The sequence below is a fragment of the Plectropomus leopardus genome, chromosome 18 (assembly GCF_026936395.1).
Source record: "Plectropomus leopardus strain MGB_pleo_1.0 chromosome 18, ASM2693639v1, whole genome shotgun sequence".
In the NCBI taxonomy this organism is placed as follows: domain Eukaryota; kingdom Metazoa; phylum Chordata; class Actinopteri; order Perciformes; family Serranidae; genus Plectropomus; species Plectropomus leopardus.
This window is the reverse complement of record NC_142193.1, coordinates 8,089,441-8,106,069: the sequence shown is the minus strand read 5'-3', so window position 1 is coordinate 8,106,069 and position 16,629 is coordinate 8,089,441. Positions and strand designations below refer to the sequence as shown.

General features: G+C 36.7%; 1 protein-coding gene across 1 annotated transcript in view; it reads left to right on the top strand.

Moving 5' to 3' along the window:
• The window catches only part of unm_sa1261 (un-named sa1261), a 59,412-nt gene extending 50,950 nt beyond the window's left edge, over window positions 1-8,462 (top strand). Inside the window, exon 4 of the mRNA XM_042505531.2 lies at window positions 6,364-8,462. Coding sequence (XP_042361465.1) covers window positions 6,364-7,173 — 810 coding nt within the window. The 3' untranslated portion in view covers window positions 7,174-8,462. The remainder of the gene's footprint in view (window positions 1-6,363) is intronic.
• Window positions 8,463-16,629: the final 8,167 nt, after the last annotated feature.

Sequence of the window (16,629 nt, the reverse complement as noted above, 5' to 3'; positions counted from 1 at the left end):
AAAATAAGTCATAGTACAGCATGTTGAGGCAGTTTATAGTGTACTCTGCTGAAAAAGTCGTTCAGAAAGTCCATATTTTGAGCGTTTTATGCCAAATTACATTTTGGCAAAAAAAGGCATACTATAGCTCAGGGAAAATGGTCAAAAAAGTGATCACTCCAAATGTCAAAATAAGTCATAATGCAGAATTTTGAGGCAGTTTATAGTACAGTCTGCTGAAAAAATCGTTCAGGAAGTCCATATTTTGAGCGTTTTGAGCCAAATTACATTTTTGCAAAAAAGCCATACTATAGCTCAGGGAAAATGGTCAAAAAAGTGATCACTCCAAATTGCAAAATAAGTCATAGTACAGCATGTTGAGGCAGTTTATAGTGTACTCTGCTGAAAAAGTCGTTCAGAAAGTCCATACTTTGAGCGTTTTATGCCAAATTACATTTTGTCAAAAAAGCCATACTATAGCTCAGGGAAAATGGTCAAAAAAGTGATCACTCCAAATTTCAAAATAGGTCATAGTACAGCATGTTGAGGCAGTTTATAGTGTACTCTGCTGAAAAAATCGTTCAGAAAGTCCATATTTTGAGCGTTTTATGCCAAATTACATTTTGGAAAAAATGCCATACTATAGCTCAGGGAAAATGGTCAAAAAAGTGATCATTCCAAATGTCAAAATAAGTCATAGTACAGCATGTTGAGGCAGTTTATAGTGTACTCTGCTGAAAAAATCGTTCAGAAAGTCCTTATTTTGAGCGTTTTATGCCAAATTACATTTTGGAAAAAAAAGCCATACTATAGCTCAGGGAAAATGGTCAAAAAAGTGATCACTCCAAATTTCAAAATAAGTCATAATGCAGAATGTTGAGGCAGTTTATAGTACAGTCTGCTGAAAAAATCGTTCAGAAAGTCCATATTTTGAGCGTTTTATGCCAAATTACATTTTTGCAAAAAAACCATACTATAGCTCAGGGAAAATGGTCAAAAAAGTGATCACTCCAAATGTCAAAATAAGTCATAGTACAGCATGTTGAGACTGTTTATAGTCCACCCTGCTAAAAAAACGGTTCAGAAAGTCAATATTTTGAGCGTTTTGAGCCAAATTACATTTTGGAAAAAAAGCCATACTATAGCTCAGCGAAAATGGTCAAAAAAGTGATCACTCCAAATGTCAAAATAAGTCATAGTACAGCATGTTGAGGCAGTTTATAGTGTACTCTGCTGAAAAAATCGTTCAGAAAGTCCATATTTTGAGCGTTTTATGCCAAATTACATTTTGGAAAAAATGCCATACTATAGCTCAGGGAAAATGGTCAAAAAAGTGATCATTCCAAATGTCAAAATAAGTCATAGTACAGCATGTTGAGGCAGTTTATAGTGTACTCTGCTGAAAAAATCGTTCAGAAAGTCCTTATTTTGAGCGTTTTATGCCAAATTACATTTTGGAAAAAAAGCCATACTATAGCTCAGGGAAAATGGTCAAAAAAGTGATCACTCCAAATTTCAAAATAGGTCATAATGCAGAATGTTGAGGCAGTTTATAGTACAGTCTGCTAAAAAAACGGTTCAAAAAGTCAATATTTTGAGCGTTTTGAGCCAAATTACATTTTTGCAAAAAAGCCATACTATAGCTCAGGGAAAATGGTCAAAAAAGTGATCACTCCAAATGTCAAAATAAGTCATAATGCAGAATTTTGAGGCAGTTTATAGTACAGTCTGCTGAAAAAATCGTTCAGAAAGTCAATATTTTGAGCGTTTTGAGCCAAATTACATTTTTGCAAAAAAGCCATACTATAGCTCAGGGAAAATGGTCAAAAAAGTGATCACTCCAAATGTCAAAATAAGTCATAGTACAGCATGTTGAGGCAGTTTATAGTGTACTCTGCCGAAAAAATCGTTCAGAAAGTCCATATTTTGAGCATTTTATGCCGAATTACATTTTGGAAAAAAAGCCATACTATAGCTCAGGGAAAATGGTCAAAAAAGTGATCACTCCAAATTTCAAAATAAGTCATAATACCGATTGTTGAGGCAGTTTATAGTGTAGTCATCTGAATAAATCGTTCAGAGAGTCAATATTTTGAGCGTTTTATGCCAAATTACATTTTGGAAAAAAAGCCATACTATAGCTCAGGGAAAATGGTCAAAAAAGTGATCACTCCAAATGTCAAAATAAGTCATAGTACAGCATGTTGAGACTGTTTATAGTCCACCCTGCTAAAAAAACGGTTCAAAAAGTCAATATTTTGAGCGTTTTATGCCAAATTACATTTTGGCAAAAAAAGCCATACTATAGCTCAGGGAAAATGGTCAAAAAAGTGATCACTCCAAATGTCAAAATAAGTCATAGTACAGCATGTTGAGGCAGTTTATAGTGTACTCTGCCGAAAAAATCGTTCAGAAAGTCCATATTTTGAGCATTTTATGCCAAATTACATTTTGGAAAAAAAGCCATACTATAGCTCAGGGAAAATGGTCAAAAAAGTGATCACTCCAAATTTCAAAATAAGTCATAATACCGATTGTTGAGGCAGTTTATAGTGTAGTCATCTGAATAAATCGTTCAGAGAGTCAATATTTTGAGCGTTTTATGCCAAATTACATTGTGGAAAAAAAACCATACTATAGCTCAGGGAAAATGGTCAAAAAAGTGATCACTCCAAATGTCAAAATAAGTCATAGTACAGCATGTTGAGACTGTTTATAGTCCACCCTGTTAAAAAAACGGTTCAAAAAGTCAATATTTTGAGCGTTTTGACCCAAATTACATTTTGCAAAAAAAGCCATACTATAGCTCAGGGAAAATGGTCAAAAAAGTGATCACTCCAAATGTCAAAATAAGTCATAGTACAGCAAGTTGAGGCAGTTTATAGTACAGTCTGCTGAAAAAATTGTTCAGAAAGTCAATATTTTGAGCGTTTTATGCCAAATTACATTTTGGAAAAAAAAGCCATACTATAGCTCAGGGAAAATGGTCAAAAAAGTGATCACTCCAAATTTCAAAATAAGTTATTATACAAATTGTTGAGGTAGTTTATAGTGCAGTCTGCTGACAAAATCGTTCAGAGAGTCCATATTTTGAGCGTTTTACAGCATGTTGAGGCAGTTTATAGTGTAGTATAGTGTATAGCGTTTTGAGGCCAAATTACATTTTGGAAAAAACGCCATACAAAATGGTCAAAAAAGTGATCACTCCAAATTTTAGATCGATAGACTTTATTGTCCCATGGCAAATTTTTTTTCACACACATACATACAAGCATCAGTGTACCCACCAACAAACAAAACACCCCCAGACAACGAAAGACATCTATATAAAACAATACAGTAGACAGCATAGTCACAGGCACAGGAGGAGCAGTAGCAACATTGAGGGGGGGGCTTTTGAGTGCAGAGATGGCAGACGGGACAGCTTTTTCTGAAGCGTGCCCGCCTCCACCTCAAGAGTCCTGTACCTGCGCCCAGATGGCAACAGTGTGAAGTTTGGGTTGAGGGGGTGATCCTTCATTGTCTATTGTGTGTGATGATGGCTCTGTGATTGAGTTCTGATAGGTTTAGTGTGGGATGTTGCATTATTTTGGATGCTGTGTGTGTTATTTTTTTAGTTTGTTTTTGTTGGTGGTGGACAGCATGTTTTAGAGACAGAGGGAACAGTACAGAAGAATGGGGTGAATTATGCTGCAGTACAGTACTAACAGAAGATGGGGGGCAACAGAGAGGGCACGAAGTTTGCGGATAGCGTAGAGTCTTTGACCTTTTACAGATGTCAGTGATGTGTTAGTCAAATGTTAGTTTGCTGTCTATAGTGAATCCGAGTTATTTGAAATGGCTGACCTCTTCAACGGTCCAAAAAGTCAATGTTTTGTGCATTTTAAACCAAATTAGAGTACGGCAAAAAAAAATCATACTATAGCTCAGGGAAAAATGGTCAAAAAAGTGATCACTCCAAATGTTAAAATAAGTCATAGAACAGCATGTTGAGGCAGTTTATAGTATTGTCTGCTGAAAAAACGGTTCAAAAAGTCAATATTTTGTCCATTTTATGCCAAAGTATGAGATGGAGAAAAAAGCCATACCATAGCTGCATGTACCATGTAGCGCAGCCTGCTACTGAAAAAACTTCTCTGCTGTGTGATTGTTTTGTGTAGAGGTTTGACAGTCATTGTCCAGTATTGCTAGAAGTTTGGACCGGGTTCTCTACACACATGCTATTTTATATGGGTTTCAGCAGTTTTTTAGACATGTCATATTTCTACATTTTTCGCCATACTATAGTATGGCATTTTAGGTATTTTTTTTCAACATGCTATATTATGGTGTATTTTTAAAACATCCTGGGCTATGACATGTCTCGGTATGTTATTTTATGTTATATTCAGCTATTTTTGGGACGTCATATTTTGACATTTTTCGCCATTTTATGTTATGGCATTTTCTGGAATTTTTTCAACATGCTATTTGATGCCCTTTTTTTGGCAGTTTTTGCAACATCCTATGCAATGGCATGTCTCGGCATGCTATTTTATGTGGTTCTATGTGGTTTTCAGCTGTGTTTAGGACATGTCATATTTTGATATTTTTTCGCCATAATATAGTATGGCATTTGAGGTTGTTTTTTCAGCATGCTATAATTTATGTTTTGGGCCATTTTCACAACATTCTATGCTATGAGATGTCTTGGCATGCTATTTAATGTGGTTTATAAAATAGGTGGGGTTTTTTATGCTGTCTCAAATGTCAAACGTCAAATGTCATAGTATAGTGTTTTGATGTCCACACAGTAACCATTCAATTAACAATAAGTCTTTCAAAGATAACACAACAAAAGATTACTGCGCTGTAGGTCCGTAGTCAGTGGTAAGTTGTGGGTGTTGGATTCTGGAAGTCTTGCGTGTTAACTTATCCCATAAGGAATAGCATGTTCATCCAAAACAGCAGAAAAACATCATAGTATAGCATGTTGTTCAAAATGTCATAAGGACGTCATAGTATAGTATGTCATCTAAAATAGCATAAAAACTTCATGAAAATGACACATTATATTATGTCGTCCAAAACAGCAGAAAAACATCATAGTATAGCATGCTGTCCAAAATGACAAAAAAACGTCACAGTATACTATGTCATTCAAAATGTCATATACTATTTTGTCCAAAACAGCAAAAAAAGTCATAATATAGCAAGTCGTTCAAAATGGCCTAAAAAAGTCAAAGTATAGCATACTGTCCATAACAGCAAAAAAACATCACAATAAAGTTTTTTATCCAAAACAGTCTAGTTTGGACGACATACTATACTATGACTTTTATATACTATTTTGTTGACATATTATAGTATGACCTCTTGTGCTACTTTGGACGACATATTATACAATGACTTTTTTTATGCTATTTTAGACGCCATACTGTAGTACGACATTTTAGTCCTATTTTGGACATCATACTGTTCTATGAATTTCTGTGCTATTTTGGACATCAATATATACTGACTTTTTTTGTGCTATTTTGGATGACATACTATGGTATGACTTTTTTGAGCTAGTGTGGAAGACATACTATACTATGACTTTTTAATGCTATTTTAGATGACATGCTACACTATGACCTTTTGTGCTATTTTGAACCATACTATACAGGCTTTTTGTTCTATTTTAGACGACATACTACACTATGACTTTTTTGTGTTATTCTGGATGACATACTTCTATGACTTTTTTTTGCTACTTTGGACAACATACTATACAATAACTTGACATACTATAGTGTTCTGTTTTTATGCTATTTGGACGACATACAATAGTATTAGTTTTTGGTGCTATTTTGGATCACAACAGTGTTATTCTTTTGTGCTATTTTGAACAACATATTATAGCATGGTGTTTTTATAATATTTTCGACAAACTGTAGTATGATTTTTTATGCTATTTTGCACAACATATTTTTTTTTGTGCTATTTTGGACATGATACTTTGGACGACATGCTATAATATGACTTTCCCATGCTTTTTTTGGATGATATTCTGTCCAAAGAGCGTTTCATTGACGTACTATGACTTTTTTATGGACTTTTTAGGGTATTTTTTGTGACAGATTAATGTAATGATTAATGTATTTCAAAATCACATGTATAATAAAGTCTAATTAGAACCTAAGACAAAAGAAAAAAATAAACAATAATGTGGCAGGGAGGCGTAAAGTAATAGAGATGTTTAAACTGATGTAAACAGGGTGTACAATAATGTTATAAATGTAAAGATGTATTAATGTCACCTGTAGAGGACGAATGTTTCAGTTTTAGTTTCTCTTTACTTGATGGAGTCCTGAGGTGGTGTCAAAGAATGTGATGGTGATGTCATTGTTCTTCTATGTTCAGGTGGGTCTACCTGAGACAGTGGCCAAGCGCTGCGTCCACCAGGTGGCCATCGCCCTGGACTACCTGCACTGTAAGAAGCTGGTCCACAGAGACATCAAACCTGAGAACATCCTTATTTTTGACAAAGAGTGCCGGAAGGTCAAGCTGTCAGACTTTGGCATGACGCGGCGAGCCGGCTCTCCCGTGAAGCGCGTCAGCGGCACAATACCGTACACTGCGCCGGAGCTGTGTGACACCTCAAGACATGAGGGCTTCTGCGTGGACTACAGCACAGACGTGTGGGCGTTTGGCGTGCTGCTTTTCTGCATGCTGACGGGAAACTTCCCCTGGGAGAAGGCAATGCCGAATGATGCTTTCTACGAGGAGTTTGTGCGCTGGCAGCGCCGCCGGACGGGCACGGTGCCGTCACAGTGGCGGCGCTTCACTGATGATGCTCTACGAATGTTTCGTAGGCTCCTGTCCATTGAGCAGGAGCGCCGCTGCTCCGTGAAAGAAGTCTTCAGCTACTTTAACCAGTGCTGGATGTTGGACACGGAGAATGGGAACAGCAGCAGTTTGGCGAGTGCTGCGCCTCCTCTGGACATCAGCTCGTCCTCATCCGAAGAGGACGTATTAGTGGACAGACTGAAGCAGCACAGCTTGTCGCCTGCTTGTGTGGTGGCAAAGGGGGGCATCATGATGGACACCCACTACTCCTCCATGTCCACCAACAGTTCGCCATCCTCCACAGGAAGTTATGAGCGCACCAACAGGGAAAACAACGAAAGAGGGCGCATCTTGGTGGCAACACCCATCGAGATTTGCGTGTAGAGGTGGTTTATCCTGCGTTTCAGGCTGTCTGCTCACACGTGAAGCTGCTATAGGCTGAGGAGGAAGATTACTCCGACTGAGGAAGAGAAAGGAGGAAAGTGTGGCGACTGGTGCTTAGCGTCAGGATCAACACTCTGACATACGTTGTAGCTTCACTGCGGATTTACTCATTTCTGATGAAGAGGAGCTCTGAGGAAATGAGCGGAGAGACGATCACAAGCCTCCTGTATGTGGTTTATACTTCAGATCGTGAAATGAACTCAGCGGATGACCTGTAAAGAAAAGAAAAGCAAACAAAACATAAGTAATCTCAAGCAATATATTCAGAAAATTGGAATAATCCAGTCACTGCAAAAACAATCCGCAGAAAAAAGAGGCTTTTAGTAAGAAGATTTGTTGATGGTACTGTTGTGTGTTTATTGTAGTGTACCATTTTCATGTTTTGGTAGATATGTTTCTGTAGTGTTATTTGTATATTTGTTTCTGTATATTTGTTTCTAATTTGGAGTTAAGTTATTTATTTATATCAGATGCATATAATTATGATTTGTTTGATGAGAGATCAGAAGCCTTTTTTTATTGTCTCTCTGAGAATTTAAAAATTACTACAAATCTGATTCATTGTTAATGTAGGAAGCTTTCACAGACCTACATTTTTCTTTCAATATTTATCATCATGTTGTTGTGACCTCCCATAAAAGTAGAAATACGCAGACTGTTTTTTCTCACATAAAATGTTCTTTTTCATGTTTGCCTGTGATGCCTAAACCCACTTGTACAGTAGCATCCAACAATATGAGTGGCTGAATATGCACCTCTGTCAGTGAGCCAGTCCTCCCATTACACTGCAGCATACTGGGACCATGACTAAACACAGCTGCAGCCCATTTCCTTTAAGATCAAATCACATAATGTATTTGGTAATACAACAAATGGGAGGAAAGCACACAATAGAATCAAGAATAATCCTCATTTTTCTCCTTGCATGGTCGATAAAAAAAATAGAAATTGTACCTTTCATTGAGAAGTTAACTATGAGATATATTTGAATTACAGTATTTGGGAATACTTCCTGCTCTCAACCCTTTATTCCAATTTTTTGCTGTATTTAGAAAGTTAGACCCTGATAATGTACGGTTGGATGAACGAATGTAGAAAACATTTCAGGAATATTTAAGGAGTAAAATGTTTGGAAAATCTCTCTTTTGTGTTTTTCAGAAGTATTGCATGAAGTGATTATTACTGTGGTGAAGATTTGTTGAAATAAAACAACCCCAAAATTAAAAGTGCACCCTGTTCTTCCTTGTTTTCTTTTTTAGATGCAACCAGCAGCTTCCTGTGCTGGTTGGTTCTGTTTGTCATAAAAAAAAAAGAGAGAAAGTCAAAGTATATCATAAAAAAAACTTTTTCTTATAGTATATGTATAAAACAATATGTATAGTATGTCACAAAATGTTTATCATAAAAAGTCTGAAATGTTAAAGAACATTATGTAACAAAGAAGACATGAAAAGCCATAGTATAATTCGTCACAAAAAAAGAGTATTTAAAAAAACATAGTATATAAAGTAGTATGTCCCACTAGTATAATAGTAAGTCATAAAAATTATAGTATACTATTTCACAAAAAAAGGATGTCATGAAAAAGCTACACAAAAAAAGTCTAATATCTGTCAGAATGGGCAGCTTTCTGTATAAATGTGATAAAATGTGGTGTAGGTCATTCTGACAGGTACAAATATCTATTAGAATGTACTACTTATTGTATAGATGTTGTTAAATGTGGCATGGGTCATTCTTTCAAATGCAAAAGTCCATTTTGTTGGCTGCAAATTAACTACAGTTATACAAGAAGCAGTCCACTCTGATAGATATTTGTCAAATATTTATCAGAATGGACTACTTCCTGTATAAATGTAGTTAAATATCATAAGCACACAAAAATGGTACAGCATGTGGTAAAAAATGGCATAATTAAGTCATAGTATATTATGTCAGGTACAAAAATCTGTCAGGATGGGCAATGTCTTGTATAAATATGATAAAATGTGGTGTAGGTCATTCTGACAGGTACAAATATCTTCAGAATGGACCACTTCCTGTATAAATGTAGTTAAACGTCATAAGCACACAAAAAAGTACTGAAAAATAGCAACAAATACTGGCTATGTTAACATTAAAAAAATATTATGGTATATGCCCTTTTCCCACAAAACACAATATTCCCACTGTGCCTTTTACACGTCTAGTGAAAATGAATAATGTACTATTTGTTTACATGCAACTGTGCATGCTCAAATTAACATGACATAACATGTCTTTTATCATGTTAAAATATGGAAAAGTGGAACAGCTGGACCGTACAAACAGTCATTCCTTCTACCACCTCCTTGAAAACATCGGGGTTGCGATATTTGTGCAAAGTATGTTCAAAAGCCTGTTCTCCAAGTTTTTAATAATGTTTAAACCTAGTTGTATGCTGTGTACATGACCTGTGTCAGATTCAGAATAACAGTGGAATATTAGTGTGCATGTAAACATAGTTAATCTATTAATAAAGAAAATAACCAGCAGATTAATACATCATGACAACAGTCATTAGTTAATAGTTCAAAATGAGCTCCAGCTCAACCACAACAGTAAAAATTGCTTTTAAACTAATGCATTAGTCTAATAATTTTAATCTAATGTTACACAATATAATGCAGGGGGCCTTTTTCTGCATTGAGTACTTTTCCTACTTGAGTACATTTTCCTGACTGTGTGCCAGTTTCTCATTTTAACTCATCAAACTTCAGATTTAAAGCCAAACAGATGAACTCTTACCAGGATGTACATGCCTGCTTTAGCATTTTCACCAAGGTCACAATAAAAAACAGACTACAACTCCGATCATTTTGCACATCAGATAAAGCTTCCCTGTATGTCGGTCAAATAATTATGCCCCAATAAACTCACAATGCCCCATGAAGCTGTAAAACCACTCAGGCATGTCTCTGGCTCAGCTGTAATGAGCAGCGTCTGCCTCCAAAATCTCGCTGGAAGCTGAATTACATAACACACCCACTGAGGTGCTGATCTGATTTAATGTTACAGTTAAAAAATATCTCCATATATCCACATATCCTCTTATGCAGCAGAGCAAAACAATTCAGACGTGCAGATATGCACATCACACAGTGCTGTATAGAGTGATATGAAGATGAAATTAGTCTTTCCAATGTTAGACCAACAAAATGAACTCTAGTCTGCTCAGACACAAAGACACTAAGGGAGGAAAAAACAGCAAAACAGAGAAAGTGCAGCTGAGCATCACTGCATGTTCAGCATAGCAATTACAGCCGCACTCACTGATCTCAGTGTTTCTCCCACCACCATGTTTACATATTCACCACCAGCAAGAAGGCAGAGGGGAGGGTAAATACAATGACTGATTTTTTTACTTCAGTAAAAGGAGTAATACTACAATGTTAAAGTGCTGTGCCAGTCCTGCATTCAAAATCTTCCACAAGCATAAGCACAAAAGCACTAGCATTAAAATACAGTTAATGTACAAAAAATACTCATTATTATGCACAATAGCACATTTCAGAATAATGTATATAATTGGATTAATATTATTGATGCGTTAATGTGTTCACTGATTTAAAGTAGCAGCTGGAAAATGGGGAGCTAATTTCACGACTTTATATACTGCTGGGTAGTTAGCCTGTAGCTAAGTTAAATTATAATTTAGTGTATTTACCCCCTCCAGGAATCGCCACCTTAACGTGGTGGAGGCTTAAGTTTTTTACTTATCTTATTTAAGTAAAAAAAAACAAAAAACAAAAAACCTCTGGCCAAATTAGGTCTGTTTTCATTGATTCACTTTAAAAAGTTCACATGAATTGGGACATCGGTTGGACAAGATCAAAGAAAGGGGATGAGCAGGTGATCAGAGGGCAAAAAAAAAGAAACACCCAAAAGCAGACAAGGACACGAAAAAGAAGACAGGATCACGATGTCAGTGACAGCATCCGAATTCTGCACTTGCAGCCAGATTTTGGCACTGCTTCTTTTAAAGTTAATGAAGCGGGCATGGCATGTCACACTTTTAGCCCATCATATCTTTTGAGGGTTTTATCTGTGGCTGAAAATGCCTTCCAGCAGGTTAAAAAACACACATCATGTGATGCTTTATAGTTGCCTTGCATGCAAACAAGTGTTAAGTGATACATGGACAAAAGAAGAACGAGCTTACTTGTAGGAAGTCCAAACCAGAGTCCGCTGGTTCAGGTGCAGGTGGGGGAAATGGAGACGTGGTGAGCAGGCGGGCGGGGAAGGTGAGGTGAGGTGACTGCAGGTCAGGAGGGAGCAGCTGGATGAGAGTCAGCTGAGTGGGATGGTGGTGGGGAAGTCTGAGGATATCTAATGAGCAGGAGGAGAAATGGCAATGAAGGAGGACGAATAAACACAACTGAAGGAGACACTGTGATGGAAAGGCTACTCCAGTTTTATTTTATTAAGCAGCTGAATACTAATATCAAAATATTTTTTACTTTAAACACCATGTGCACGAATATGCTCAGTCCTTTCATAGACTTTCAAAGTATTTATTTGAGGTCCTCAGAAAAAGAATATGTCCAATATTCAAAAACTACAAGTAAAATCGAGTTTCTCAAATTCAATTCTTGAATACAAATACTGAGGTCATAAATTCAAGCTGGTCAAATTTCAAGATTAAAAAAATATATACCACGTTCACAAGAATGAGACAGACGAGGTCACAGTGAGCTTCATTTTTGACTTCTGACCACCAAAATCTAATCAGCTCATCGTTGAGTCAAAGTGCAAAATAATGTAAAAAACAGAATGCAGTTGCTTGTATACATTACCTCATCACGGTGGTATGCCTCCATGAACCAGTCAAGCTGCAGCGCAGATGAGTTCCACGACACCAAGAGGGAGCTTGTGCCAAATTTGAGAGAATTCCCTAAAATCCGTCTTGAGATATTGTGTCAATGTTTTTGACAAATTTGAGGAAAGGCCTTTTTGATATATCATGGTGACATTTGACAACCAAGTTCCAAAAAGTTCACCCTGGAGTCTAAGTTACCAAATTAAAATAAATTCCCTCAAGGTGTTCTTGAAATATCTCATTCACAGGAAATTTGACAGACCAGGCCACAGTGACTTTGACCTTTGACCAACAAAATCTAATCAGTTAATTGTTGTGTCCTAATGGACCGCTGTGCCAAATTTGAAGGAAATCCTCACATGGAAAAACATATCCAAAAATCTACAATATGAACGACTCTCGCAGTTTTATGTACAACTCAACACAACAATCCCAGTTTTTTATATAATCCACTATTATAACATTTTGGAAGTCGTTTATTTAGAATGTAAATGTATATATCTGGGCAGAGATAAATAACTGTATTTTTTTTCTACTCCTTTTTAAAAATATGACATTAAGGTTCAAATGGCTTGAGTATTTGTTATTGAGATTGATTTTTATGGTGTTTTGTTTTTGTTCATTGCAATTGCTGTAAGGCTTGTTTGCTTTTATTTGTGTGCTTTGTTTCTACATTTTCGAAATAAAGATTCATTCATTCATTCATTTATTCATAATGCCCTTTGGCCATGACTTTTTAGCAGCGCGGAGTTATAACAATCTAATTATTTCGTCTTTTTTTCTGCCTCCACACCTTAGTAGCTCATTACAGAAGGGAGAAATGGAAAAAACAGAAACAAAGACATTTGTCTGACGCATCAGCAACTAACGTTACCTTAGGAAACAACAGACGTGAATGTGTTTTGGTTTTAAACATCAGTAACTTACAGCACATTGAGTCTGTACTGAAAAAAGATGATGCTACTTAAATGCAGGAGGAGATGCTCGTAGCAGAGTATTTCCACACTTTGGTACGAACACTTTTACTCAAGTAAGTACTTCTTCCACCTCTGGTAAAAACACAGTGGCAAACCCACTCTGTGTTTGTGCTGTTACGACAATTTTCACTGCTGACACAGCAAGAGGCCATAAATCATGATGCTCTATGTGAGCTGCAAACATGATACAGAATTCGATCAACAACATGAACTGAATGTTCCCCGGACACGGCATATTCCTTCACTTCTGCTGACGGTTTTATATTATGAGACAAAACACGGCTCACAGCTGAAAACCGAAAGTTATTAGAATGTTTGAGTTATTTTAATTTGAGCCAGCGGTGGAAGAAACATTCAGGGCCTTTACTTCAAAAAAAGCACTTTAACCTCACTGGTTTTCTAGTCTATATGATGTTTTTGGATTCATATTGCTGATGCATTCAGGTCTATGTTTGTATAATACTGCTGTAGGTGTTTATGGTTGTGCTGACTTTAACTCCTTTATACATTCTTGTATAGTTTAATCTACAGCAATGCTTCATATTCTACAGCAGGGAAACTCAACTTGCTTTGCTTGAGAGCCACTTTTGCAAAATGACAGGAGGCCAGGAGCCAGCCGCAGCAGCCCCACACATATTTTTAAGATTTTACCACATAGGGCATTTCTAGGATTTTAGGGTGTTTCTTAAATTTTAGGATGTTTCTCTGATTTTAGGATATTTCGAGGATTTTGGGATGTTACAAGGATGTCAGGACATTTCTAGGATTTTAGGATGTTTCTAAGACTTAGGGATGTTTCTAGGATTTGGGGTAATTTCTAGAATTTTGGGGCATTTATTGAATTTTACAGCATTTCTAGGATTTAAGGTCATTTCTAGGATTTTGGGACATTAGGGGCTTAGCCAGGACCTCGTTGGGGGGAGCAGGTGATCCTCCACTAGCACTTTTTTTGATAAACAAGCTCTATTTTGATGCTACTTTATGCACTCTGGCACCTTATGTATACTTAACATATACAGTTCCCAATACAAATAACTTTATTTTTATTGTGACTTTGAAAATTGTAAGAAACATGTCTCTAAAAAATCACATTTTCATAGTGTCAGAAAAACAGCCCTGTTGCAAGCTTTGTGATGACACTTTTTCAAGCTGACCCACTATCAACACATTTGGAGATACATGGTTTTCACTACAGAAAGGGGACGAAATACTGTAAATGTAGCTGAGGAAAAAAGTACAATATCTTTCTCTGAGATGGATAAAGTTGTACAAAATCATCAGCTGCAGTATTTTGTGCCGAAGCGCCTGCTAAAGCAGCAGATCTGTGCTGCACAGATAATGAGGAGGACTGTGATCCTGTCAGTCCTAAAAGCAGAGATAAGCCTGCAGTCTGAGCGATGGATGGTGAGGGTAAAGAGACAGAAATTGAGAACTGAGCAGAGGAAAGATAAGGAAAACAGTGAAGAGGAGGAGAATAATTAAAAAAAAGGCAAATGGGAAGAAGAAAACAAGAAAAAAGAGAAGCTTCATTTGTAGACATTATAGAGGCATGCATGCATATCAAAATAAAAGCAGACAGTTGTTTGTCCTTGCTAAATGCTTACACCAGTATGCTACATGCTGATGTTTACCATGTTAGTTTAGCATGTTAAATTTCATGAATGTTAATTAACATGTGATTCCATTTTTTTTTCCTATCAGCATAATTCCAGATGGACAGACCCTAGACCCTCAAAATAATTCTTTATTATCTTTGTGTACAAGCTCTCCCTCCTTTTAATTAAATGCTTAGTTTGATCTTTCATTTCACAGCCCTCAGCTGGAGCAATACACACACTAGAAACACTGCATTTAAAATGATGCCATGGTAACAGTGTCCATATGCTCGCACAGTCTCGGGCTATTTCAGCAGGTGAGAGCAGCGAGTCTATTCTGAGTGCAACAAGGTGAGAAACACTTTCCTCGTGCCGCTGCAGGTCAACGTGGCAGCCTGATAATGATTTAACGGAGAAAAGCTGTGAAATGATTCCAAAGATAGATTTTATCACTACAACATACATGCTGGGAGTATTTCTGTCAAAGTGACGCAAAAAGCATAAGCTGGGGGTGAGAGTCAGTTCTGATCTGTTTTATTAAATTGTTTTAAGGCTGTTTGTGTTCTAGTCAGTTGCATTAAGAAGCTCACATATTTCACTGATTAACTGAATAATTAGCTTTCATATCTGACATCTTCATAAGATTTTTTTGTTATTATACATGTATACATGTGCAAACTTACATTGTAAAAAACATTGTCTTATAAATCTTGAAGGAAATAAGTAACATCTAATTTTTTTTTTCTTTTACAGATAGCCTTGATCATCCTTGAAGAGAAATGGACCAATATATTTTTAAAGCTATCCAGTGTAAGAGTTTGAGAGGCAAATTCAGACTTCTTAACGTGTAATCCTCCACTGGTACCCAAAACACGCTGTATCAATCTATGACTGTATATAAAGATGAATAGAATACCAGCTCCCCAAAAATGAAGCCAAAACATCTTAATCTCCAGTGGCTGGCTGGCTGCAGCATAAATCATAAACCCCTCCCACTCCATGTTAGCAAATGGGACATGTGCAAAAGTAAACAGGGATCACCACCACACAGTTGTATGCCTCCGCACACCAGTCAATTTGCACTTTACATTAATGTCTGGAAACAAGCATGCTTCTCCCACATCTCCTCGACAGCAGCACAGAAGAAAAACACGGTTTTGACCACAATGACCTTGACCTTTGAACACTAAATTCTAATCAGCTCATTGCTGAGTCAAAGTGAATGTTTGTGTCAAATTTGAGATGCAGCTTTCATTAGAATGAGAAAAATGCAAGGTCACCATGTCCTTGACCTTTGACCACCAAAATCATCCCATCCTTGAGTCCACTCAAACAGTGGTGTCAGATTTAAAGAAATTTCCTCAAGGTGTTCTTGAGCAATCACGTTCACAAGAAAGAGACAGACGAAGTCACAGTGACCTTGACCACCAAAATCTAGTAGGTTTATGTGATAACACATTTACAAGAATGAGATGGATAAAAAGTCACAATGATCTTGACCTTTAACCTATGACCACCAAAATCTAATCAGTTTACTTATGAATCCAAGTGGATATTTTGCTAAATTTGAAGAAATTCCCTCTCAGCATTCTTGAGATATCCTTTTCACAAGAAAGGACAGACAGATAACCCGAAAACGTTATGCCTCCACCCTTCGCTATTCGCTGAAGTGAGGCATAAAAAACTAAAGTAGACTTTAAGACAAAGATAATTTTTGTGATTGGAGGTAGTTCTTATCACACTACATTTTTTTCAAGTTTCTGTTTTTCTAAGTTTGGTTTTAATGATTTATTTTAACTATAAAAAAGGGATTTGAGGACATGATTGACAGCTGCATGGGCCAATTGGTGTGATCTATCAATCAGTCTGAAATATACTTGGAAAGATATGGGCAAGACTTACAATTCTGCAATTACTGAATAGATCAGTAATAAAAGACCACAAACAGATGCTTTCTATATGAAAATGTTCTGTTATTAAACTGGCT